The sequence below is a fragment of the Acartia tonsa genome, chromosome 3, assembly GCF_053477335.1.
Source record: "Acartia tonsa isolate MP-2025a chromosome 3, ASM5347733v1, whole genome shotgun sequence".
Lineage (NCBI taxonomy): Eukaryota > Metazoa > Arthropoda > Copepoda > Calanoida > Acartiidae > Acartia > Acartia tonsa.
In genome coordinates, this window is record NC_137262.1 from 30,539,920 (window position 1) to 30,567,094 (window position 27,175).

The 27,175-nt window shown below is 36.5% G+C and overlaps 2 protein-coding genes across 4 annotated transcripts in view; one reads left to right on the forward strand and one right to left on the reverse strand.

Annotated features, from left to right (window-relative positions):
• The window catches only part of LOC145313893 (uncharacterized), a 69,692-nt gene extending 43,390 nt beyond the window's left edge, over positions 1–26,302 (forward strand). Inside the window, exons 3-7 of the mRNA XM_080153548.1 lie at positions 1,590–1,741; positions 2,175–2,238; positions 22,541–22,608; positions 24,988–25,077; positions 25,877–26,302. Of these exons, the coding sequence (XP_080009674.1) occupies positions 1,590–1,741; positions 2,175–2,238; positions 22,541–22,608; positions 24,988–25,062 (359 nt within the window). The 3' untranslated portion in view covers positions 25,063–25,077; positions 25,877–26,302. The remainder of the gene's footprint in view (positions 1–1,589; positions 1,742–2,174; positions 2,239–22,540; positions 22,609–24,987; positions 25,078–25,876) is intronic.
• Positions 12,839–17,329, reverse strand: LOC145313892 (uncharacterized). Of its 3 annotated transcripts, none has more exons than XM_080153546.1 (2): positions 17,191–17,329; positions 12,839–17,141 (listed from the first exon to the last, which is right to left on the reverse strand). In XM_080153546.1, exon 2 carries the CDS (start codon positions 16,648–16,650, stop codon positions 13,396–13,398), a length of 3,255 nt encoding a protein of 1,084 aa, XP_080009672.1. In that variant the 5' UTR covers positions 16,651–17,141; positions 17,191–17,329; the 3' UTR covers positions 12,839–13,395. The 3 variants fall into 3 exon arrangements, with proteins under 3 accessions (XP_080009672.1, XP_080009671.1, XP_080009673.1); XM_080153545.1 differs by having other exon boundaries at positions 12,839–17,152; XM_080153547.1 differs by having other exon boundaries at positions 17,172–17,329.
• Positions 26,303–27,175: the final 873 nt, after the last annotated feature.

Below are 27,175 nucleotides of genomic sequence, written 5' to 3' on the forward strand. Positions count from 1 at the left end.
CAATTTACATATCTTTGTTTATGATATTAGTATACAGTGTAAATAGGGGAGAACAATTTTACAAGATTATTTATTATATAGGGTTCTATGTAGAATTAAAGGTGGTTTCCCTTTTAAAATAAACATTAACATGGTTAGGGAAATTTACATTTATTTATCACTTTAGGTCAGGTTAAGAAAGATTATATTAAGAACTGGTTGTTAGGGCATTCAGTAATGTTTAGGGATAGGAAAATTATTTCAAAAATTAATGTCAGATGGGAGGTTTCAGTGCAATTTGTGCTTCACATGATGCTTTTGGATGGAAAATTTAATACAAAGTTTAAACTGTAGCTAACATAATACTACATGACCCTCGCCTGAACATGACAGGTGTTCTACTTTTTTCCACCCAAACAAATAAATGAAATGTACTGAACTATATTTTGCGTTTAATTAAACTAATTTTTTTTTTAAATTCAATCCTGATTTAATTTTGGTAAAGTAAAGCTGTATGAATCCATATTTGTATATGATTATGTAATTTATGTTTATATGTAAATGAAGAGAAAGGATGGGTTAGAGACATGAACAGTTTCTCTGTTTTTCTATTCACTCCAACTACACAGCGATGTCAGAAATTCTTTGTCATTTATCAGTGAATTAATGTCTAAATAGTTAAATTTCTTTTTTAGTATAGATATTTGGAAAAGAAGGGGGGGGGGGGATCTAATCTGGCAATTATCATTCCTTCTAAGGAAAATAACCTTTAATATCCTCTAGATTAGAACCGGTTCTCAGCCAAACTGAAAAATCATGTATTACAGACAATTTTCCACGAATAATTTAAAAAAATATAAATTCATACCAGTTTTGTTAGCTTGGGCCTCCGGCTAACAAAACTTGTTTTAATATTATCTTAATATTCGCGGAGAGCTACCTATAACACGATGCGATAAACAATTATTATTTCATTCATGAATATATCTAGAGATTTGACCTTTATGGCCAGAAAAGGAAATAATTTGCATATGAAGAAGCAACTTATTTTCTTTAGTTTGAACTGTGCCAGTATTCCTTTGCATTAAGGTTTAAGGAAGTTTTTCCGTTTTCATTTTTTTAGAAACGAAGCTACTCTATAATTCATTTTGTATGTCCGCCAGTCCGTATGTGAGTTTTTGCTCTTTAGTTAAATAGCAAAAGCAAAATTTTTCTGGTGATTATTCCCTGAACTGACGAGCATCCCGTATATAATTTGCTCGGTCCAGTCATACTTCAAAAGACATACATTTTTTAGGTTCCGTACTTCTTGTGAATTCTCTCTCTTTCCGCTTTCTATTTATTTATGTTTGTTACATAGCCGTTTGTCCAGCAATGCTTTTTATGAATGTTATCATTCTTGTTTTAAGAATGGGGAGATGCTCATTATTAGCACAGAAAACATTCAATAACAATATTTAGGAAAATTCAACACATAATTAATATACAATTTTTGTAAGCGATGGTTGCCGGTCGGTTTCTTTGACGTATCTTTGTTATAGAGTAGCTTCTAAAAATCACCTTCATTAAGACATATTCACCTTTGTATTAACAAACAAAAAATATTTCAGTATCGCAGCTGTCAGTGAGCTGGCTGCTGCTGCTGCTCTTCTGCTTGTTTATCCCGACGGCTCCGCTCACGTGCTACAGCTGCTACAACTGCAAGACTTTCGAAGCTGTGAGCCAGACCAAGGAATGCGAACCGGAACAGAACCGCTGCATAGTAAGTATTGATAGCAGCTGTTTCATAATTAATTTTTCTACTGACATAGCTATATTTAAAATACCCACTAACGATTATAGGACAAGACTATAGTAAACAAATTAATTTTCATCCAAAAAAGTGCTTGGGAAGATTTATTTTTCTATAATTGTAGGAAGATGATTAATTTATCTTCAACAGTTTACTTCAAACGTTAGATAGATATAAGTGATTATATTTATTCAATTTTTTAATTTTTCAAAAGTAATTTTCAATATAGCAGGATTTAACCGTTTCTCCGTCGTTGTTCCCTCAGGGCTAACAAAACTGGTTTTAATCTTATAATATTTAATTTCAATATCTGCGGAAAGCTGTCACTAATACGATACTATTATTTAAACTATTTAAAAAAGTATAGTTTTAAAAACTGAAATTAGTATCCTTTTAATTTTAGAAAAAGATTACCCTGACTGGGGATGTTGACAGATTATGTGCTACTGAAGAACAATGTAATTCAGGTAAAGATCTAGTTTTATAGACAATACCTGCATATTGAGTGTAATATTGGGCTGCTTATATCCTATTTTTTACAAAATTTTATATTTCTTACTTAATAAAAGTTGTCTGTTGACGTGATACCAATTGCTAACATGATATAAAATGATAATGAGCTGTATGTTAATAAAATAAAAGCACAAATATTATAAATTGAAAATGCCAACTTACGTATGTGTAAAATCAATTAGTTTAGACGCTACATTAAAATGTATTACAGTTAGATGTTCTTTTCTAAAAATTTGAAAATAGTTTGAAATATTTAAAGGAAGCCTATCCTAAAGTTTGAAATAAAATTGTGGAATGAAATGAAGTGAACTAGAGAAATGAAAATAAAACAAAGAAAATATTGGATGCTTCAATAGGAATTAAAATTTAGCTGTTCTTATACAATAATTTAAATAAATAGAAATTTTAACTGTCTGTGCTACTTTTAAGATCTTACGAGCAGATATCCTAAAACAATCTCATTACTTAATTAATCTAAAAATTAAATAGCCTGAAACCATCCCATGATCTATAAAATGGAGGTCTAAATCAGTTTAGTGGTTACTGAAATCTGAAGCTTTACTACTTTATGTAATAGGATAAATGGCTTATCCGAACACACATCAGTATTAGAGTAACTGTGTTCATTAATATTTTAAGATTTATCCCAATGAACTAGTCCTAAATGGTTTTATCTGTCAGAATTCCCAAGGATTATCTACACGCACTTACTAGAGAGTTTGCAGTGTACAGTCAAATTTAATACAGTTGGAAACTATTTTCCAGTATGTCTTGTTAACCGATCAATATCCGCTGGATTAGAACAGGTTCTTAGCTTTACAGAAAAATCATGTATAGCATCATATTACAGACAATTTTTCATATACAGGGTGCGGCACATAAATCGAGACAAATTCTAATTTTTAAACAAATGAACATAAAATCGTCAATTTTAAAGATTTTATTGAATTTTAAAAACTGAGAGGCAGAATAGGTATATGACTGTTAGATTATTCAAAAAAAATGGCCGCCAACTTCAATCACCGCCTCTACCCGCCTCCTCAACCACCGGTAGGTCCAGGTCAAATGTACCTGTCCAAGCTGGCGTAGTTCTCCTTAATAGTGTCAATGAGGGAGGTTTTTGTGGTATGGGCACGTCTATTGGTGCATGCTTCAAAGTATCCCCAGGCCCAAAAGTCCATTGAATTAAGATCGGGCTGCTGGGAGGCCACATTTCCTTAGGAAAGTGAGTAACCACAGGATCCAAATTCGCCCAACTTTCAAGCTACCTTTAGACACGGAAGCTCTTACTTGGACCACAATTAAGCTAGAATGACGTTCTTTACCTTTTTAGAAATGGCATGAAGTTTCAGCTAGGGTTGTCAGCGCAACCCAAAGTCTAAAATAAGTTTTACAGTTCAATATGGGTCCCTGAAGTCAAGAACTGAGAAATTTTCACGAATTTTCACAGTTTTTGACGTTTTTTACATCTCAAAATCTGCCTCGTTTCACTTTGCTTGAGTACTACGGCCAAGCCATTTCAGATAGAGCACTCTAGTCTTTTCTAGTGTCTTACTTATGTATCTAACAGAATCCCCACCAAGTTGCATAACTCTACCTCACCTACAGATGGGCTGAGGTCAGATTTAGTTGGCCCTAGTCAAGAATCCAGATTAAACCACCGGCGTATTTGGAATCTGCCTTGTTGTATATATGCGCGGCCAGCTCGGTGTACACGTCCATCTTCGTCCAAAGACTTTTTTTGCTAAAAGGTCATTACCTAAGCTTTTTATAGTGTGGTTAAACGTCCTGATTGGTCAAGTAGTTTTGACGCTATGGCCGTTTAAAAAAAGTCTTGATTTATGTGCCGCACCCTGTATATTAAAAGATAATAAAATTATTACCATTTTTGTTCTCTTGGGGCTAATAAAACTGGTTTTAATTTATAATTTTCAAAAACTGTTTATAATACAATGTGATAGTTGGTTTTTTGGGGGGGGTGGGCTGGGGGGTTAAATAGTCGATATACTTTGGACTTTTTCCCATTGTTTTAAGCAAACACTTTTCTAATACCTATTTACAAGTATTGAAAATTCTAAAATTTCGAATTTAAATAATTTTTAATGTTTCTGCATAAGATTTCGCCGATTTTTGGAACAAAAATAAAAGCTACAATGTTGTATATGTTTAAATGTATATGATTTAACCGTTTTTTAAAATTTTTTAAGATGCATTAATTTTAAAAAATCATTATGATAAAAATACATAGAAATTTTAAAAGCTTTCCAGTGTAGAATTTCTCAAAAAAATGTAAATATAATATAAAATATAAAAGACGTAAATTTGATATTTGTGAATGGATAGAATAAAAAGCTTGAGAAAGGTATAAAATGTATTTTCTTAAAAGGAAATACCAAAAAAAAAATTCATTATCCATTACACTCGATTTAACCCTATTCGAAAATACATCATTACATGTCTATTAATGATTTTAAAAAATAGACAAAAACTAACTTTTTAAGATTCTGACGGCGAAAAAAAATATTTATAAATTATTGACAATTTCTACCAAAAATTTTAAACCTTCAAGCTAACTTTTGTACAGAAGTGACCATAGAAGGTTGACAAGAATTAGAAGTAAATAATCGAAATATATGTCATTATTTCAGCTGTGTACTTTTAATATGGCTAGTTTTTTCTTCAACAATAGTTATCTAAATTATTTTTAATACCTTTATGAATTATAGGTAAAAGAAGCAGCATTTATAAAATAGCATAATACTGACTTTTCTTTAATATATAATTTCTTTTTCTTTACGCTGATCGACCTGTTAATCTAAATTTTCATTTTGGGAGGTTTTGTTAATAGAGAAATAAAAACGAGGAGAAATCTTTGTAAAATAAATAAAATCCCTTCAGCTCGTACCGAAGTAAAAAGGCTGAAGGAATTATCATAGCGCCTTGATATAATCACAAAACTTTTAGAGCATTTTTTCATATGTGGACTTGTATGTATAAGTTTCAAAATAAAGAAACAGGATGGCTGTTTGTTTATCTGTCTGTTTGTACCATAGGATCTCGCTAACCTCCTTAACAGGTTAGCTTCTCATAGGTCCTGGGCGACAATTGGACGTGTTGTCGATTAAGAGTTATAGAGTTGTTGAGCATTTAGAATTATTCCTATTTTAAACGTTACTACTTTTAAACGTGTATATAAAGGTGCTATGTACTGTACATATATTTACTAAAAGTTATGTTAGTCTAAACTTTCTTCTTTTTGCACTGTACAAAAACCACGAAAATTTGTCAGATTTGATAGCGTCCAAATGTTGTGTTAATGCCTATGGATTTTAAAATCAAAACTTTTCCGTTTATAAATTGAGAGTTTTTGGGTTTAAGTCTTGGCTGTGCATACCTAAAGGTGTTAAAAATTATCACAGAAGACCAGTGGCATGCACAAGGGTTTGCCAGAGGGGTAGTGCAAAGCGCACAAGAAAATGAAACCAAAATCGAAGGGGGTGAAAGCTTTAGGGAATTGTATAATAGACCACAGAAGGGGTGTAGGAAGATGGACACAAGGGCCAGGGGGTGGGTACACCCCATTCTGCAAGCCTTTGCAGTAGAATACGACATTAAGGTTAGGGTTGTTGTCTTGTTTTGATAAAATAATTACAAAAAAAAATTCAATCAATTATAAAACTATTACAATGTTTACCTATCTAATGTTGTAAATGTAACTTTTATATTAATACACTTATACGCCCTTGCAGATGGCTTCTAATCTTTTCTGTTAATGGCAAGGCAATGGTATTATTTTTAACACTGTCTGATTTTGATATAACCCATACACAATTTTCATTACAGAATATGTTTTCTTTTTATGTCAGGAAATATCTGAATAGCTTTATATAATTTATTGCATTATACATAACAAGAAAAAGTAACAATTAGAAAAACATTTCCTATGTATAAAAATCATTAACCTTATTATACTTGAAATATATTTAAAAAGATAAAAAGATGATAATGATGATTAAGACACACAAAACTTAGCTATATAGTAGCTCAGCATCAATCACATAATGTTTAAATTTTTTTGATTTTGCTATTTTATGACACCTTGACTTTAGCATAGCAATTGATAATAATTTGTAACTTATAAAATATGGCTTCCAAACTGATCATCGAAATCATGCATCGTATTATATTGCTGACAATTATTTATGAATAATACACTTATCCGCTGAAAGCTGTCTATAATACGACACGATAAATAAACATTATGTATTTTATAGATTCAGTTTTAATCAACATATTTAAAATTATTACATTGTTTTGTTCACGCAAATTAAGTTAATGCGAATGCATTTAAAAGTCCTTGAAAAATATGAAAGATTATAATTTATAATATTATGTTTGTCGTCAAGAAATTTGTAGATAAATCCCGAGAATTGGTCTCCTTATTTTGGTGTTTAAACATCGATACATATTATATTCATAAAAGTTTAAGTTTTGTTTAGCTTCAATTAATATTATTTCAAAACACCATTCTTAATAAAAACTTAAAATAATTTTTAAAATTTGTTCAAATCATGGATTTGAACAAACCTTTACTTTTAATAATTGTGTAAATTCTATTTTACAGTTAGAATAATTAGTTTTTTAAAGCTTTTCAAAATGTATTTAAAGATTGTATTGTTGACTATCAAAAAAGAGGGAGATAATATAGAATATTTTGAAATTGGCTGCTTAAACTTTTAAAACTTTAAAAAGACCTTTTTTTACAGTTTTAAATAAACGTTCTTATTTGCTCCCTGATTTATCATTGACAAATGTGGAAGATTTTTCATGTGGAAAACATCATTTTCAATAAGGCTCAACAGTCGCTAACTCAAAAAGCAGCTAACTGTATCTTTAAATATTTCTGCAGTTTACTTAATGAATATGTTATAAAGACTTCATAATGAACGCTGCTGTGTTATGTTATCCAGCCCGATTTCATGGACAATATAGTGCGGACGGATGCGGCTAACAAGCCTTAAATTTCAACCAATAATAAAACATTTTACCTTTACGTCATAAGGATCTTAATAAATGAGCGATGCAAAAACGTACGGTGATCATTTATTTAACAATTTTTTTATTGCATTATTCTTAGAGAGATATAGTAATTTAGGTTAGGTTAGATAATTTTACTTTATGTAAATTATGTTCACCATAGGCGTCCAAGGGGGGGGGTAATGGGCCATTTGGCACCCCCAAACGATTTTGGGGGTGCCGTAGGCACCCCCAAAATTTTGTGAACAATACCCCCCCCAAAAAAAAATTACCCCTACCTTGGGGGTGCCGTAGGCACCCCCAACGATTTTTGGGGGGGGTATTTACCCCCCCCAAACCATTTTGGGGGGGTAAATACTCCCCCCAAAATAGAAAATCTCTAACAAAAAAAATTTTAATACTAAATTTTTTATAAAATTTAAATTACCCCCCCCAAAAATTTTACCCCGGGGGTAAATTTTGGGGGGGGTAAACAAATTTTACCCCTGCCAACAGATTTCAGGGGGGGTAATTACCCCCCCCAAGCAAATTTTACCCCCGGGGTAAAAATTTTGGGGGGGGTAAAAAAAATTTGCGGCGCGCTTCGCGCGCCATTTTACCCCCCCCTTAAAAAAATTTTACCCCCCCCAAAATAAAAAGCTTGGACGCCCCTGATGTTCACAGATAAATCATATTTGATTTTTATATGGTTGGATCAAGGCCAAAATTCGTTAATATTGTACTGTAAACTTTTTTGTATTTTCAACCGAAGGAAGTGTTGTATGTTTCAAAAATACAGTTAAATAATTTATAGAAAAGGAGATTAAAAAATTTACAGTATGATAAAACAATCTGTCAACCCTCAAAATAGTCTAAACTTGTTCAGAACTGAATTTTTAAATTCTTAATACATACAAGATAAATTACTATAGGCGATGCTACTCTATAATTCGAAATGTCCTTTCGTAAGAAACGTAGGGGGAAACGTGAATTTCTAAGCTGCTATTCAAGGTAGACGACTAAATTTAGTTTTGATTATTCACTCTACTAATTTTACTTGCTATTTAGTTAAACCTTTGGATATTGTCATTTTTTTATTTTCTATTCTTTCCTAGAATTTAATATTCAATAATCTTGTCCTCAACCCTTGTTTGTATGATGTATATGGAAGAAAAATTATTCAGATTTACTATACAAAGTGCAGTTTGTAATTTTTCTAAAATCTTTCAGGGGAACATGGATAGGACATTGAATGATAATCAGTTTTTATTCTGATATATTCTGCATTAGTTACCTTAGTTGTAAATTTTGGGAAAGACTGATCTGCTTATGGTATGGAAGGATTGGGAATTGTTAGGAAGGGAGGAAGATTGGGCTGTTTATTACAATATTTCCAAAATTCCTTCTCCGTTGGCTTAACAACCTTTGGGACTTTTATTGAATTTTGATTGGTTGGTTCATTTAGTTGAGTGTCCAAACGTTGTAACCACAAATTTTAATCTACAGAAGGGGTAACTTTGTGTATCATCATTGGGGATGTACATCAATTTATCGCCCATTGTATTATCCCTTTAGATTCCTTGGGGCATTGGTCTGTAAATTACATTGGTAACAAAGTTTTTTCTGAGTGGTTAAGCTAAAAACTTTGGGTACTTTTATTGAATTGTCATTGGTATGTTCCAACCAATAATTTTAATCTTGGTTTGGTTGATTTTGTATCATTTTTGAGGATAGTCATAAAGAGAGGGGTAGGTTTCTGGTAAAATCCGTAAGGGTTATGTGTTATAAGTTAAAACAGTAGTAGAACGATAAAAATTTATGTTAACTTTTTTTTAAAAGAAAATTGTCTATAGTTCTTTTCAATAACAAATACACATATTTCGTGAATATTATCCTTCTACTACTATTTTTAAGCCTTAAAACACACACCTTTACGGATTCCACCAGAAACCTACCCCTCTCTTTATCGTCCATTTTTGTATATCCCTTTAGATTTCTGGTCTATTATCCGTTTTCTCCCTGAAAAAAAAAACATTGGCTCAGATTTTGTAAGTTTACTGCTGTGTATTTGCTGCTTTATACAAGTTGGGAAGTGGAGAATAAGTTCCCTTTCTTGAAAAAATAAAAAGGAGAAGTCGTAACTTAAGAGGGAGATGACCTCTTTTCAGATCATCTTTGGGGACGAAGCCCAATCTGTACCACTTTTGATGAGGGATTCTCCTTCTCTTTTTTAGGGGTTTTCTTTCCCTCTTCTCCTCTCATCTTCCTCATTTTATGACGTCACAGGAATCAAAAGTGGTGCAAAAGTGGTACAGATTGGGTTTCGTCATCTTTGGGTTGATAATTATAAGAAACACATGAAAAAACCTCAAAAAAAACAACCTCCTTGACATACATGTAATTAAAGCACACAAAAAATTTATGTATTGTGGACTAGCTTTCATTGATATAATTCATAGACTTATATAAAAGTAACTGGATGTTTGTCTGTATGTCGATCTTTACCGAAGAATCTTTCTAACGACATCTTCTAAAAAGAAATTGTAACCCCTCCCCTTCAAATTTTTTTTATTTTAAACTAAAAAACAACGATTTTCACCCTTTCCCCCTCCAACCATAAGTGCCCCCTAAAAGCCTCTAGGGGCGTAGCCGGTAATTTTATATTAAGAAGGAAGAAATCCTTTGGTAGTTTAGGCTAGAATAAAACAGAACACCAAAATAAGATCTCGTGGTGTATCCCGTCCTCTTTCTGAGATAGTATATAACATAATACAGAGCTCATAAAATGTAAAACTATTGTAAACAAAGATATTCACATATACACATTTAACATTTTAGTGATACTTAAATTTGAATTTCAACGACATTGTAACATTTTATTACAATCAAAAATATCTCTTCTTTACGCTGTTATATTTTGTTAAAAAATAGGAATTTAAAATACGAGTATACTCATTTAGAAAGTAAAAGTAACCCTCATAGTTTATACTATATGTATTGGTTGGATGTCCTAGTGTATGATTTGGCAGAAAGATCTCAGAAAATGATTTTCCAAAACTTTATGGAATGCTTAGAATGGTTCCTTTTTTTCTTTTTTCCCCAAAGCTTTATGGAATGCTTAGAATGGTTCCTTGACAACGATTTTCAACCCTTCAGCCGAAAAATCACATTTCTTCAATTGTGTTACGGACTGACTGAAAGACAGCGTAAATTAAGTAGTAGCTTTGCTACTTAAAATGAAATAGGCCAGAATTTAAAACTTTTTGTGGTCCATCTCAAATATCTTAAATCTAAAAGAAGATTATCTAAAGCTTTTCCTTGGGAATAAAATAGAAACTATCCATTCATAAATCCAAGGACGCCCAAGCTTTTTATTTGGGAGGTGGGGGGTTACAAATCTAGATTAGTGGTTATACGAGTTTTTTTTAAGGAAGGGGGGGGGGGAATATGCTGTCGCATATATATAATTTATAATTTTTATATGGGGGAAGTGTATAATCAAATATATTTCCAAAAATTGTAGGGTTGCCTAAGGCAATTTTTTGTTCTTTTTTTGGGGGGGGAGGGGGGGGGAATAGGTAAACAACCCTTTACTCTCCCCCATTAGTCGTCTTTGCACAAATCTATCTTTCTATCTACCTATCTTTTTGATCTAAATGATTGAGGTGAATGAAGCATTATGAAAATCCATCTTTACCTTTTATACAGAGATTCATTATCATAAAATATATACTTTTATTATTTACAGTGTGTATTAAAAGTGGCATTCACAGTATATACTGAGACAGATATTTGCGCGCCAAAACTGAATAAATATGCAATCTATGGCTAAAGATGCCGCAACAAATTTTTTAAAGCTTATATACAAACTAATGAGCTTAAAAATACTTAAATATTCAATGAAATATAAAAATTTATCTATTTTAAGAGCTTAAAAAAGTTGATTAATAAAAACTGGTTATCACTCCATCAAAACTGTAGCAGGTTTAAAGAAAAAAAACATAAATAGAAAATTTATTATGTTTTTTTATGTTTCAAATTGATGATTGAAAATTCCTTTAGTGGAATTCCAAATTATAAAAGTTTATAAACAAATTTTTGTTATTTGTGTCTTTTAGAAAGTTGGTCAAAGTAAGCAATATTAATTTTCATCCAAATCTAAAATTTTGATTTTTTTGCCTTTCATTTGAGAGAAAAAAAACATAAACAGAAACATTGCCGTAATTTGAAATTTTACTCTCAATACTGAAAACACCCTGTTTAATCTTTTATGATATACTCAGTAGTATAAAATATTGATCATGTTTGATACTTTATCTTACACTAATGTATCAAAAATACAAAGATAAAGAATGTATTTTATAGTGCATTTTAATAGGAAAAAAAATTTTATGATTATAAAAAAAAGTAACAGGATGTTTTAACTGTCTGAATATATGTAACTTAAGATCACGGTAACCGCTGACTGACAAAATTCTCCTTTACAGTAAAGCTTCTTATAGGTCAAAGGAAGGTTTTTAACGATTTTAGATAAGGGTAACTCCCATATCCCAAAATTTTAATAATTATCTCTCATTAATTAGCTTTAAAGTTCTGCGTTCTTTCTTGATTGGGTTGTGCTATGTCTTTACTTCTCCACCACTTATTTTAATCCGCAGGAGGGGTAAATTTTTTCTTTGTTATTGGATGTACTTCAAAATATTGTACATTTTTTTCTTTCCTCATATAGGATTTAAGTCGGTTTAGGATTGTCAAATAGTTGTAGGGAAAATTATAGAGTAGCTACGTTCGCATAACATGAATTAACAGAGCTGTAAATATTTGTGCTTTTTGGCCTACAGATAAAAATTTTAAATTTGCAACGCTTTTGTATACATATATAAATCTTTTTATGAAACATCTTTAATCTTAGAATTTATGAATATATTAATTTGTAAATTGCAAAACTCATGTTTGTGTTTAACTTCTTTGAGATATTCTCTGTTGAATTTTTACAAAACAAAGCCACCAACTTATTCTCTTTAATCTTAGAACTGTAAGAATACAAATAAAGGTAATTTTTAATTCTTTGTTTGCAGTGGAAAGTTTATTGTTTTTACCTCCTCCTATGGGCCTTGCATACAAAACAGTTTTCAACCTTCAAACCAAGAACAATTATATTCAAAGTTTATAGAAGTTTTTAATTATAAATAACAATAGCATTGTAGTTGTTTCAAATATTTTTATTTTATAAATAAAGATAAGTCCTATAATTTAAAGTAGTAAGGTTTTTGCTGATCCGATATAGTTGTCCTTTTCAGTAAAGCATTTTATAGTCTCACTCTCAAGGAAGTGTGGTATCCGCCTAGGGTAAATGGCAGACACCAGAGTTCGAATAAAGACTACGGCAGTGTGAACAGACGTGGACACCTTACTATAGAGAAGCTACGCTTCTCTAGCATTCACTAGACAAGAATCAACATCTATTTCAGTTGTCACTTTATTGAAGGTGTAAAGGATACTAAAGCTATATACAACAAACAATAACTACATGGATAGGAATAAATGATCATAACATAAAAGCATTATAATACATATACAATAGTCAGTTTGGGCAATCATGATTCCCCATCCCTGGAAAGGGTGGGGGGGATTAAGAATACAGTTAACCATAATATAAATACATATGGATTAGGAATAAAGATGGTTAAAGATAAATCATACAGTAAAACATAGATAATTGCAATGGTTAGGTAGATGGCTATCCCTGTCTGGGGCAGGCAGGATAGCCCATGGAGCAGCACAATAGGTAGATAAGCATAGAGGGGTTGAGTGGTAGGTCTGGGTACTAAAGAGGGAAGGTTTGATGATTACTTGTGACAACAACAGTCTGTGTGGGGGCAGGTTTAGATCCTTTATCCTCAGGGTTGAGGTGGTGCTGATAACTTGGTGGTTGAAGGGGAAGGTTCCGGTGCTTAAGATGGGAGAGGGAGGGGTAACACCCCTCCCTCCATTTGCAGGACAACTGAGAGATAAAATCAGTACCGTTATCTGACATCTTTTCAGGTGGCTTCATAATTGTAGAATAACAGGATTTAACTAGGTGCGTAGCATCACTATAATGTCTTGGTTTCTGCATGGTCCAGAGCTGCCGCATACCACAACTCTCCCCTCGGAAGGCTGGAGGGGTTGTCTGCACCGCCATACTTCCGACAGTGGTTGCGGCCTTCAGTTTGTTGTCCTTGTGGAATGGGTCCGCCAGGATACCAGTTGCTGGACGGTGGTGGACTCCAGCCCTCCCCAGGTCTAACGGAATCGGCTATATCTGCTGGAGTAGCTGGTCCTGTTGGATCTTCTGGCCGTTGGATGTGTACCTCTGAGGCCACCCTGGCAACCTCCAGGGGTGGCACAGCACATGAGGGGGCTTGGACCAACAGCCGCCTGGTGTACACCTCTACAGGTTTCTCCACTGGGCTGGTGGTCTCCATCGTGTTGGTCACCTTGCTGCTGGCAGGCTGGCTACTGGATGCAGGCGCAGTTTCTTCGCCCTCGGGGCTGGTCAGGTTCATTCGGCTTCCAGGGTCTCTGTCAACGCGGGCAGGTGGTGGTTGGCATACTGTAGGAGCGTTGCCTCCTTCAGGCTCATTCTGGACATTGGCAGGGTGGTGCATGGCAATCCGACCTGCGGGGTAGGGAAAGGTAACAGTCCACCCTTTATGCCGGAGGCTGTCTTGGATCTGCAAGGGTGGCTCCGCTCTAGTTGGCTGGGAGACAGGCCCATCCACGGACACTGCTGCTAGTGGACTGGAGGCACAAGGCTCCGGATTTCCTCCCCTAGCCTGAAGGGGTCCAGGCACATTGTCTCCATCTTGGGTAGACATAATTGTTGGGGATCCTCTACTTCTATGGTTAGGCTCGGCACTTGGCGCATCTAGTTGTGTTACTCCCCAGGCAGCGGTCAAAGCTTCTTCAGTTTGGCTGGTAATGGCTGATACCCTGGCTCCTGGAGCAGATGCAGGGGGCGCAGGCAAGTTTGGCCCAGCCCAAACTTCCTGGTACACCAGTGCAATACAATTACCCTGGCTTGGTTGAGGGAGGTAGACAGCTGGATGCAGTTGAAGGTGAGGGACAGCTGGACTCTCCCTGCTGGCTGGGGGCTCTGGCTGGCTGGGGGTGATGGGTGTCACCCCTTCCTCTGGGGCTGCGGGCTCATTCCGGGGTCCAGGTATCTCGGTGGCGGCGACGGTTGTCGCCCCAGGCACCAGTGTGGGGGCGCTGGATAGCACCCCCCAGTCTTCACAGGGGTCCAGGTCTCTCGGTGGCGGCGACGGTTGTCGCCCCAGGCACCAGCGTGGGGCGCTGGATAGCACCCCCCAGTCTTCACAGGTGGCGGCGACGGTTGTCGCCCCAGACATCAGCTTGGTGGTGCAGGGAAGCACCTCTCGTTCCTTCCAGGTGGCGACGCCGGTTGGCGTCCCATACATCGACTCAGACTCGCTGGCTAGCGCCTCTTGCCTCTCCCACTCGGCGGCCGCCAGGGCCTCCCCGTACACCGTCCCGGTGGCGCTGGGTAGCGCCCCTCGGCTCTTGCTGGGGGTGACAGGGGTTACGGACACCGGTCCCCTGTGGTTGCGGCTGAGGTCCAGGCCAACCCGGTTGGGTTCAGCCGCTCCTCCCAGCACGTTGATCCTGGCCACCATGGTCCCAATCTGAGACACAGACTCCTGGGTAGCCGCGGCCCCAGCGGCGGCAGCTAGTTGGGGTGACGGCTGGGCATCTCCCTCCAGGTGGACCTGGGTGGCAGACTGGTTGCATGCAGGTTGTTGGGCGGCCTGGTGTTTCTTCGTTGCCCGGTCCCAACCGGTTCTACACTTGGCGGCTGTGTGGCCGTTGAAGCGGCAGCGCCCCTTCGTCCAGCTGGGTCCCATCAGGCCGGCTTCCCCAGGGTGTATCAACCTGCCAGGTCTCTCCTCCTCCAGTTGGGGCACCAGCTGACAAACAGGGTCTCCCCTACTAGGGGTCAGGCGGTGCTGGGCTGCTTGTGGTGGCTCCTTGGTTACATTCAGCCTCCTCCCCATACACACAGGTTCCTTCCATCCAACAGCGGCTCTCCTCCCCTGGGTGGCGAGGCCAGCCTCGGCCTTAGCTTCTGCAGGTGCTTCTCCACATGAGGGATCCTGCCTCTGGGTATGCCAGGTGGTTGGTAGCAAAGGCTGTTGATGGTGCCAGTCGGAAAGGGGGCTATGATCTCTGGGGGGTACCTGTGGCCAGTGTGTGGACAGGTACCCACAGGTGGACCAGCAAGGCCCAGAAGATGCCATACTGATGGTAGCCTGAACTGTATTCCGGACTGTCAGCAGACTGTTGGTAGCCACCTGAGTTGGGCCAGAGTTGCCAGCTAGTATTGCGTCCCTGCCAGGCTCCGTCAGCGGCTGGTGGGGAGCCCCTGCGGTGGTTCTGGTTTTGGCAAGGGGTGGCCTTCTTATTGACTTTCCTAGTTGGAGCTCTGCATCCTGGTGGGCCTCCATCTTCAGCAGCATGGGGGAACTTGGCTGGGACATGTGCAGTGGTTCAACAGAGTAGCGGCATCTGGTCTTGGAATGTGGGGGAACAGCCTCACTGCTGCTGGTCAACCCTGCTCTCTCCGTGCTGGGTAAAGTCTTCCACTGCAGCAGGTCACCAGTCCCCATCCTTAGGCCGGTCCCCAGTCGTTCCATGCCTGGGGGCTCCCAGGGAGGCTTGGGTGGCGGCTCCCCCACCCCCAGGTACGCGTCGGGCATCTGGGTGAAGAGCCTATTCCCCTGGGACAGCTCCCCATCCTCCAGATTGGTGAGGCCAGTGCCAGGGAGGACCTTTCCACCCCAGAAACAGGTGGTACTGGCCCTAGGGCTGGGCCCCATTGAAATCTCAGTTCTGGTAGTAGTGTCCATCTTGGGGCTGGCCACTAAGTCTCTGAAGCTTGTCACCTTCTCATTAGGCTCAGTTGCATCGTTCAACACCCCCAGGAGGACACCTACAGGTTCAGCAACCCCCAGTCCAGTATTGCTATTTCTCGTACGTTGAGCACCAACTGAACAGGAGCTGTGCAGCGGACATTCAGTCACCCTTCCAGACAAGGGCATCTCAGGGACCAGGGGTCTGTGACCTGGCATGTGTTTGATGTTCACTGTACTCGACACAGTAGGCCAAAGTAATAACAGAAGCAGTATCTTGTAGATATAGGAGCAGAGTAGAGTAGCCGCACCGCAAGGAGGTTCGAGCCGGCTCACCCCTAGTATAAATACTATAGCTGTGTAATTAGGGTGGTAGTCCACGTAGCCGTAGGCTCGGTCCTCCTGGCTCAAGAGTTTCTGTGGCTGGCGCGCCCCCATGATAAGTAGTAGGGGGTTGGTCTGTTGGTGCCAGCGTCTTGTTTAACTGTTGAGCCTGAGTTGTTCTCCTTTCCAGTATAGCTCTTGATTTCTGTGGCAACCAGCGGATCTTAGCTTAAAGGTAACAGGGAATATGTTAGGTATCACAGATGTCTCTAGGAGCGTATCCGCTAGTGGATATATGGATAGGTAGGTTATCTATATATATACATGGCTACACGCCCATATATATATATATACGTGTATAGGAATATCCCCAGAGCTAGATAGCTTTTCCTCCTTGCTTCAAAAAAATCACGCTTCCTCTGTATATAGTTCACAACTATGAAGGTCGATGGTCCAGGTACACACCACCACTGCCCAGTGTGGGGCAGCAAGTCAGGCTATGTCCACAGGGTGGGCGTACTTTCGTTCAGTTATCATATCAGTTTCCAGTGTTGTTTGGTGAGGTTAGTATTCACTTACTTGTACCCATGATACAAAAAAACAACCTTATTTATCACTTGGGTATTTGTATATACATATATTTGTTTCACTAACCATTCAGCTTTGAAGTAGGGTTGGCAGGCTAGGAAGATGTTGAGGGTCTGAGCGGGTTTAAGGAACTGGTTTAGTTTTCCTTATCACACTGTAGACAGGGAGGGAGGAGCTTGCAAGTTTTTCTCCTAAAAAAATATCTCTGATGCTATAGAATGGCCCCTCTCCTGTGTGGGTGTGTGTGTGTGTGTGTGTGTGCGTGGAATCTCCTGTCCTTGTAACGCGCGTCCGCGCCGTCAAATCCGCGCACACAGGGGAAACGCGCTCTCACCCCTCAACTCGCTCTCTCATTGGTCCGCTTCGTCCGTTGGATTTATGATATTTTCCGCACTCTGTTGCGCTATCCGTGAATGGCGCTCTGTGTGTCCGATCGCTAGCCCCACACTACAGACGGACTTAGTCTAGTGTGGGTAGGAAGGGGGAAGCGCGTGAGGGGACGGGGGTAACTCCGTCCGTTCCCCCTGTGAGGGAGGGGGGTAACTGTGTGCTGGTGTAATAGGGCCTTTTCTTCTTAATCCTAGGTTTATCTATTATATCACCCTGATTGTATTTGCCTTCAATGGAGAGGGGCCCCTCCCCTTCCCTTGGAATAAGGGGTGTATTGTTGTTGTTGTGCTGTGGGCTTGAGATTGTTTTGATTGTATATCAGGGTCTTTATTATGTTACATCTAGCTTCTATTTCTGTCCTTATCACAATTGCATAACAGATTTGTTTACCAACTCTGTTCTATTTTTAGCTGTTATCACCATACACAATAATCCAAGCCTGTTCTATTCTTAGATTTATCACAACACAACAATTTGTTTGCCAAGCTTTGCTCATAAATCTATTGTTTGGCCATCACACTAGGGTGGTAATCCCTGAAAATGTGATATAATATCTGTTTTCTAGATGGGTGGCTGCGTTGTAGCCTCTCAGGATACTCGGAGTTGACGTAGTTTTTCTCTGTTCTGGTGCACTACACTCGTATGTTAGCTCGCAGCTTGCAGCTATGTGGCATGTTTCAGCCTATCGGCGGCAGGGAATGTCCCGTCCTGCTAGCGCCGCTTGCAGCTATGTGGCGTGTTTCAGCCTATCGGCGGCAGGGAATGTCCCGTCCTGCTAGCGCCGCTTATCCAAATCCAGCTGATGGCGGCAGGGAATGTCCCGTCCTGCTAGCGCCACTGGTTCGGATCCTGCTATCTCTTGCAGTAAAATTGGCCTATTTTCAGCCGTTTACACTTATTTGGCTTGTTTCAGCCGGTCCGCAGGCCTGTTTCAGCCCTTTTGGCGCTCAATTCTCCGTTAGATATCAGCGCTGCTCGCGGTTATTCATCAAATTTCGCTGTCTCGCTTCCACAACTGCCGGATGCAGAGTTAAACTTTGCTGTCCAGGGTGGGTAATTCAGGTTGCTTGCGTCAGTTTTGCCAGATTCACTGCTGGGAGTACCTTAGCCTCAGATGCGCGTCTGCTCTACACTTGTGGTTCGCCGTAATCTCACACAGCTGTCACCAAAGTTGTGGTATCCGCCTAGGGTAAATGGCAGACACCAGAGTTCGAATAAAGACTACGGCAGTGTGAACAGACGTGGACACCTTACTATAGAGAAGCTACGCTTCTCTAGCATTCACTAGACAAGAATCAACATCTATTTCAGTTGTCACTTTATTGAAGGTGTAAAGGATACTAAAGCTATATACAACAAACAATAACTACATGGATAGGAATAAATGATCATAACATAAAAGCATTATAATACATATACAATAGTCAGTTTGGGCAATCATGATTCCCCATCCCTGGAAAGGGTGGGGGGGATTAAGAATACAGTTAACCATAATATAAATACATATGGATTAGGAATAAAGATGGTTAAAGATAAATCATACAGTAAAACATAGATAATTGCAATGGTTAGGTAGATGGCTATCCCTGTCTGGGGCAGGCAGGATAGCCCATGGAGCAGCACAATAGGTAGATAAGCATAGAGGGGTTGAGTGGTAGGTCTGGGTACTAAAGAGGGAAGGTTTGATGATTACTTGTGACAACAACAGTCTGTGTGGGGGCAGGTTTAGATCCTTTATCCTCAGGGTTGAGGTGGTGCTGATAACTTGGTGGTTGAAGGGGAAGGTTCCGGTGCTTAAGATGGGAGAGGGAGGGGTAACACCCCTCCCTCCATTTGCAGGACAACTGAGAGATAAAATCAGTACCGTTATCTGACATCTTTTCAGGTGGCTTCATAATTGTAGAATAACAGGATTTAACTAGGTGCGTAGCATCACTATAATGTCTTGGTTTCTGCATGGTCCAGAGCTGCCGCATACCACAGAAGGTTTATAATTGTTTGTAGAGCAGGGTATCCTACCAAAAGAAATGATAAACAAACAATTTTTGGATCATGGAAAGAAAAGGAAGTTTCGGGTTTCGTCGCATTTTCACAGTAGCTTTTCTCCTATTTCTAGTCCCTTCGGGTGGCTCTAACCCTGTGGGGCAATCATTAACACTTACCTAGCCTAACCTAATATAACAATTCAAAATCTACTGTGAAAATGCAACGAAATCCGCATTTATTTTCCTTTTAAAAACTAAAATTTTAACTTTCCCCACCCCCCATTACCTCAATTTTCTCTAGGGGCGTAGACGAAAGTGTAATATAATGAAGTTAATGTACATATGTATACTGCATATAAATACAGTTTTCCTCTCGATTTTTATCTTTTGTCTTTAAATTTGTTGCAAAACTTAAGGATACTATTTAAAGATATATTTTGATTTTGAGGACTTATTGTACCTTATTGTCCTGGGAATCCTTAATCCAAAAATCAAGTTATTAAGATATGATAATATCATATAAAAATTTATCATAAATGTTCTAACGAAACCAGATTACTCTAGAAAACAGTTATTTTCCCCATTAGCATTTTATGCTAAACATCAAAAGAAAAAAATAATCCTTTCCTTATATTTTGTAAGGAAAAAAACATGTTTTTATATACTAAAGCATAATTGATATGCAAGGGTTTTATGAAAAACATATTAGCTATACTAAAGTCAAGAAGTCAATAAAATCAACCATTCTATAAAATGTCAGGTTGTTAAACTATCTTTGTGAATTGATATTATTCTCCTTTACCGTGAAGCTTCACATAGGGCCAGAAATTTTTATAACTATTTTAGTGAGAGGTACTCCAAATTTTCAGAAGAAATCACCTCTAGAAAAAATTCTATTTAAAACTACATTGAAAGCAGTTGAGTACTTCCTAAATCCCCTCCCCATTCGCTTAAGTACCTTTTAAAGGCTCTAAGCGTGTAGTCGTTAGTTTAAAATAAAATAAAAACTTGTTAAAAGACTGAAAAAGGTTTTAACGTGTTCATTTTTAAGCTTTTTCATTAATACTCTTTTTGAATGTGAAAGGGAAAGGCCAGGTAGACTAGAAATTTTTATTATTGAATAGAAAATCCATGAATAGAATACTCAACAGAGCATGTAAGGAAATGCATATTTATCAGGGAGGGAGGGGACATTGGGGCTGGAAATATAATCCCAAACCTTTTCGTAATTGAGTCAAGCAATTAAAATCTGAATTTGGGATAACCATTATCCACCTAACTCATATCATAATATCTTCTTTTCTGTAGAATTCCTTAAACCTAACTGATTTTGGTTTAAAAGATATTGGACAATTAATTATAGATATGTTAAGATAATAATATGAAACAAGGATGACAGCTTCAATAAAAGTGAAGCTCTAAAGTAAGAAGGGAGGTCAAACGAACAATAAGTCTTCTAGGGTGTCAGAACTTTCCAGAACTTAATAACTGGAAAACAAATTTGAAATTCTAAACAAAATTCAACATACACTTGTTGCAGAATTCCAAAAATACCGGACATACTTTCATTTTCAGGATTTAATTTTAGAGATACTTTGCTTATAACATTAAACCTTGTTTTAAAAAATCAGATAGATAAGATTATTACATCATACAAAAAAGTTGTTGTCTGAAATGTTAAAAATCAGCTTGTTTTAAATTGACGTAAACGTTGGATTACGTTATTAAAATGACGTAAGGACTTTCTGGTTAAGATTTTAGAGTTGCTAATCTATCTAAATTTTACGTAACTGTTAGCGGTTAGATATATTTGTTTCCTTGACTTAAGATGAATCAAGCCTAACTATAGACCTTTAGATAGGAAGACAGATGAGTAATCCAAGATTTGACATGAATTCAGACAGGAATATAATAGATAAGTTGATTCATTTCATTTCTGCAAAGGCCTGTAATGTAAAGAGTTCTTATAAGAAATCCAAAAAAGACCAAGTAATAAAAAAAAGGAAAGGCGACAGAAACTTTATATTCTATTTCTTTACTCGTTCATTGTATTTATCTTGTTGTAGTAATAAAATTCCCCATGAAATACAAATTCGTTCGGTTTTAATTTTTCAAAAATGTTAATTGTTTCATGGGGTTTTGTGATTAATAAATCATCCTGGTTACCACCTTTCCTAATAACAAACTTATTGTATAATCGCACTATGTACGAACTTTATGACAACAATCATAGAGTTGCTACGCTTTCAAGCTATTACAGGATTCATTACGCAAAGTTTGAAATCTATAGAAGGATAGAAGTCTGACTTAACTTTAGATATATAGATATACATTGGATAGTTACAGAATAGCTGCGCTGAATGAAGTTTAACTTTTGAAGGGGAAAACCCCCACCGGTCAAAAAAAAATTTAAAAACTGTAATCTTTCTAAATTTTTGGAGTGTAAGCTCATTGATAAAGTAATCATTTCTTAAGGCAAACTTTTCTGCAATCTTTTGGGTCTTTTAAGGAAAGAAGGTAGTTGTTTGGTGTACACATGGTGTGATTTACTGATGTATTATTGTAAGAACACTCCAAATACAATGAATGAATGAAAGCATGAAGTGAACATATGAAACTATTCTATTATTGCTTACATTTTCATCAAACCAAATCAAATTTACAAATTTTCTTTTCATTTTCAAAGAGAGTTTTCTATATTCACATCACTTGCACTTTATAATCGTAATGTGTTCTATAAAACTTATAATCCTTACTTTGTCTACAAAACTATACTAACAGAGAAATACTGCAGGCTTGTTTTTTATGTTCATGCCCTACATTTTTACATTTTCCAGAATTGATATTTAAAAGCAAGGCATTTGTATAATTTGGGTCAGTCGTTTCGTCCTTCCGTAATATATTACTCTTATCGTTGATTTAGAATTGGAATTTTAAACTATATAACCACAAGTCTTAAAAATTGTATGTAAGTCCGCAGACTTTAATTTTGTTTTGAATTTAAGTTTAATCCTTGTTTAAAAACTATTTTTTATGTTTAGGAACACAAGATCGAAATGCATTGAACTCTACTTGCTGCGCAGAGGACAGATGTAACTCTGCTACCAAGGTAAGACTATATATTAAACTCTACTTGCTGTGTAGAGGACAGATGTAACTCTGCTACCAAGGTAAGACTATATATTAAACTCTACTTGCTGTGTAGAGGACAGATGTAACTCTGCTACCAAGGTAAGACTATATATTGAACTCTACTTGCTGCGCAGAGGACAGATGTAACTCTGCTACCAAGGTAAGACTATATATTGAACTCTACTTGCTGCGCAGAGGACAGATGTAACTCTGCTACCAAGGTAAGACTATATATTGAACTCTACTTGCTGCGCAGAGGACAGATGTAACTCTGCTACCAAGGTAAGACTATATATTGAACTCTACTTGCTGCGCAGAGGACAGATGTAACTCTGCTACCAAGGTAAGACTATATATTGAACTCTACTTGCTGTGTAGAGGACAGATTTAACTCTGCTACCAAGGTAAGACTATTGAACTCTACTTGCTGCGCAGAGGACAGATGTAATTCTGCTACCAAGGTAAGACTATATATTGAACTCTACTTGCTCTGTAGAGGACAGATGTAACTCTGCTACCAAGGTAAGAATATATATTGATCTCTACTTGCTGTGCAGAGGACAGATGTAACTCTGCTACCAAGGTAAGACTATTGAACTCTACTTGCTGCGCAGAGGACAGATGTAACTCTGCTACCAAGGTAAGACTATATATTGAACTCTACTTGCTGCGCAGAGGACAGATGTAACTCTGCTACCAAGGTAAGACTATATATTAAACTCTACTTTCTGTGTAGAGGACAGATGTAACTCTGCTACCAAGGTAAGACTATATATTGAACTCTACTTGCTGCGCAGAGGACAGATGTAACTCTGCTACCAAGGTAAGACTATATATTGAACTCTACTTGCTGCGCAGAGGACAGATGTAACTCTGCTACCAAGGTAAGACTATATATTGAACTCTACTTGCTCTGTAGAGGACAGATGTAACTCTGCTACCAAGGTAAGAATATATATTGATCTCTACTTGCTGTGCAGAGGACAGATGTAACTCTGCTACCAAGGTAAGACTATTGAACTCTACTTGCTGCGCAGAGGACAGATGTAACTCTGCTACCAAGGTAAGACTATTGAACTCTATTTGCTGTGCAGAGGACAGATGTAACTCTGCTACCAAGGTAAGACTCTTGAACTGTACTTGCTGCGCAGAGGACAGATGTAACTCTGCAACCAAGGTAAGACTCTTGAACTGTACTTGCTGCGCAGAGGACAGATGTAACTCTGCGGCAAAGGTGCGTATTTTTTGTCGTCGCGTGGTCTCGTGACTTGTCTAAATCTCCTTTGTCTGAAATTCAACCCATGACAACACGTAGCAAATTTGCTCGTTGCGCGTCTGGAAAGTGATGGATTCAAATTTTGAATTAACATCGTGTCATAAATTTAGAGGAGGGGAAATTGCTAATCTCATAACAGGTACACTTATTACCAGACACAGTTACGAAATCCAGACAAAAATTAAGCAATCAAAGACTTGGTTGTTTTTTTTTGTTAAACTAATACGCTGATATTAATCGGGATATACGAATAAATTACATATACTCCCGTACGAGGCTAGGATTTATGCTTCTTATTTCTCTTTTTACTTTTTGTTTTCCGTATATTTTGCTTATATTGGCGAAGCTTCGCTACTATAGCACGTAATCATCCTGGCCTTATTTACATGGAACCTCCATTTTTGCAGATTTTTATGCAGTTTTTTTTCCATATTTCACATGTAGGAAATATACATTCTCTCAAATATTGAAAAGTCTTGGATGTTTATTAGCATTTGCTAGGTTGATAAATTATTCTTCATGTTTTTGATGCAACCAAATGTAAATCTGGCAAATTGTAAATATATATTTCTTTTTCCGTATTTTATCTTATTATTTGATTTTGCAAAAAAATGACATAGATAAAAGCATTTAGATTAGAGATTATTTTTACAGAGAATTTGTACTTATAATTGTCACAATTATCTATCCTTGCATTAAAGTAACATGATGTGTATCTGTCTATCTGATTGTCTGTCTGTATGTCTGTACAGAAGGATCTCGCTAACTGCTAAACTGTTTTTTTTTTACAATGTAGCTTCTCATAGGTACAGGGAAGGTTTATAACTATTTTGGAGTGGGTACCACCACCTCCAAAGAGAAATATAGTATAGAAAAATAAAAATTACTCCTTTTTAACACTAAAATTGAAAATGAGCAGGGGCCGACTCACAACCCCTCCCTAAATAGCTCCTAAAAAAGTTCAAAATAGAAATTATGAAACACACACAAAAAAATCATATTTCATATTTACATAGTGAGGGGAAAAGTTTTATAGAACACCCTTTGTTTGTTTTAAATATTAAGTATAATCTTTTTTAGTTTGGAGTATCACTGCATGAAGTTGCTACAATAAGTTTTGTAGCTTTGGCCACAATGGTCGTTACTTGGGACTAGCCCAATACCATTCAGGTATACAGATAGATAGATAGATAGATAGATAGATAGATAGATAGATAGATAGATAGATAGATAGATAGATAGATAGATAGATAGATAGATAGATAGATAGATAGATAGATAGATAGATAGATAGATAGATAGATAGATAGATAGATAGATAGATAGATAGATAGATAGATAGATAGATAGATAGATAGATAGATAGATAGATAGAGAGATAGATAGATAGATAGATAGAGAGATAGATAGATAGATAGATAGATAGATAGATAGATAGATAGATAGATAGATAGATAGATAGATAGATAGATAGATAGATAGATAGATAGATAGATAGATAGACAGATAGATAGATAGATAGATAGATAGATAGATAGATAGATAGATAGATAGATAGATAGATAGATAGATAGATAGACAGATAGATAGATAGCTACTAAAAGACAGCTCTAGAAGCTCAATAAAAAACAGACATTATAACTTATGAGGAAGTTTACACTCTTACAAGGTTTAGAGATTTTTTTAATATTAATTAATATAATATTATATAATATTAATATTAATATTAATTAAATTGTTATTTTTTCTATTATTGGATTTAATATTACTTTTATCTTACACCAGATTATCATGTACTGGACAAAATAACAATCCCCCCCTTCTATCCGTTGTACCCATCCCCTTCTCTAAGTCTAAATGAACAAACTGACCAGTAAGTAATGTCCATGTTAGCAACCTAAATTGATGACTAATTTTCCCCTGACATAATATCCACCTATTATATTCTATATCCATATTTCTATTTCAGAATCTATATAGCTGAGACTTGTTTAAACTGCACAGGATGACACTTAATGACAATTTATTCTCTTTTCATGTATCTAATGTATCAATATATATAATATATTATTATCAATGTTTAATATCAATTATAAATGTTATAATGTATACTATAAAATAAGAAATGTTTTAAAGTGATATAAAAAAAAATAAAAAAAAATAAATGAAAGTTCAAAATAAATTTTCAAAGCAATGTTGTACCTTTAAATAAAGAAGCAATAATATTTTTATTTTGGCAAAACTTGTATATGTCACTTTATAACAGAATTTTTCTAAATGTCTATAACTAAACTCGTTACTTTATTATAATTAATTAGTGTGTAGATATTATTATTATTATAATATTCGATAATTTCATGTAAGTTAAGATTGCTTAATATATAATTATTCATTATTTTAAATATTTTTTGAAAGTAAAGCTTTTCTATAATTAGAGTAAATCCGTCGGAAAAGTTTCGTCCGTACGTCCATTTAAAACATGCTAATTTTAACAACAAATTTATGCACAATTTAGTTTAGACTTAAAAATTGATATTCAATTTTTTAAGTTCTGACACTCTTCAATAGTAATTGTCCATTTGTCCTTCCTTCTGGTTTTAAAGCTTCGCTTTATTTACGGATGTTGTCATCCTTGTTAAGTTGTATTCTATGATTGTCAAGGTTTTTCAGTCTGCAATATATTTGTACCAGAAGGATGACAACCTTCATAAAAGCGAAACTCTACAAATCTGACAGTCAGACAAATGAACATTAAGAATTAAAGTGTAAGAATATTTAAATTGGATGTTATTTAGATTTTTAGATCTTAATACGTATTCTGTGTATGTAAATCACAAAACTTTTCAATAACTTAAATTAGATTATAGATTTATTTTGATTTTAACATTGTTTGTAATAGGCTTAGGAATACATATACCCAAAATTAATCAAAACTATAAAGAATAGGAAAATTTGTCAATAAAAGTTATAAAGTCGTCATGTTCAAGATGGACATAAGGACTTTCTGGTAATGATCTTAATAATATATATTGAGCTACATACAGAAAACATAAATCAAAGTTTAAAACTTATAGAACGATTATAACATGCTAAATAAACGATCGAAGATATCCGTTAAGAATAGACGAACAGACCCGAAAAGTAGATATGTCAAGAGCATGACATTAATGATAATCACCAATATATGGACTGCCTTGTTAACAAGCTTTAGAGAAATTCATTAACAAGATCTTCCAGAAGAAAGTCATGGAATCAAAGTGGTGGTTTT

Excerpts from the sequence above, each read along its gene's own strand:
- LOC145313892 (XM_080153546.1), bottom strand. The coding sequence starts at position 16,650 with ATGGGGGCGCGCCAGCCACAGAAACTCTTGAGCCAGGAGGACCGAGCC.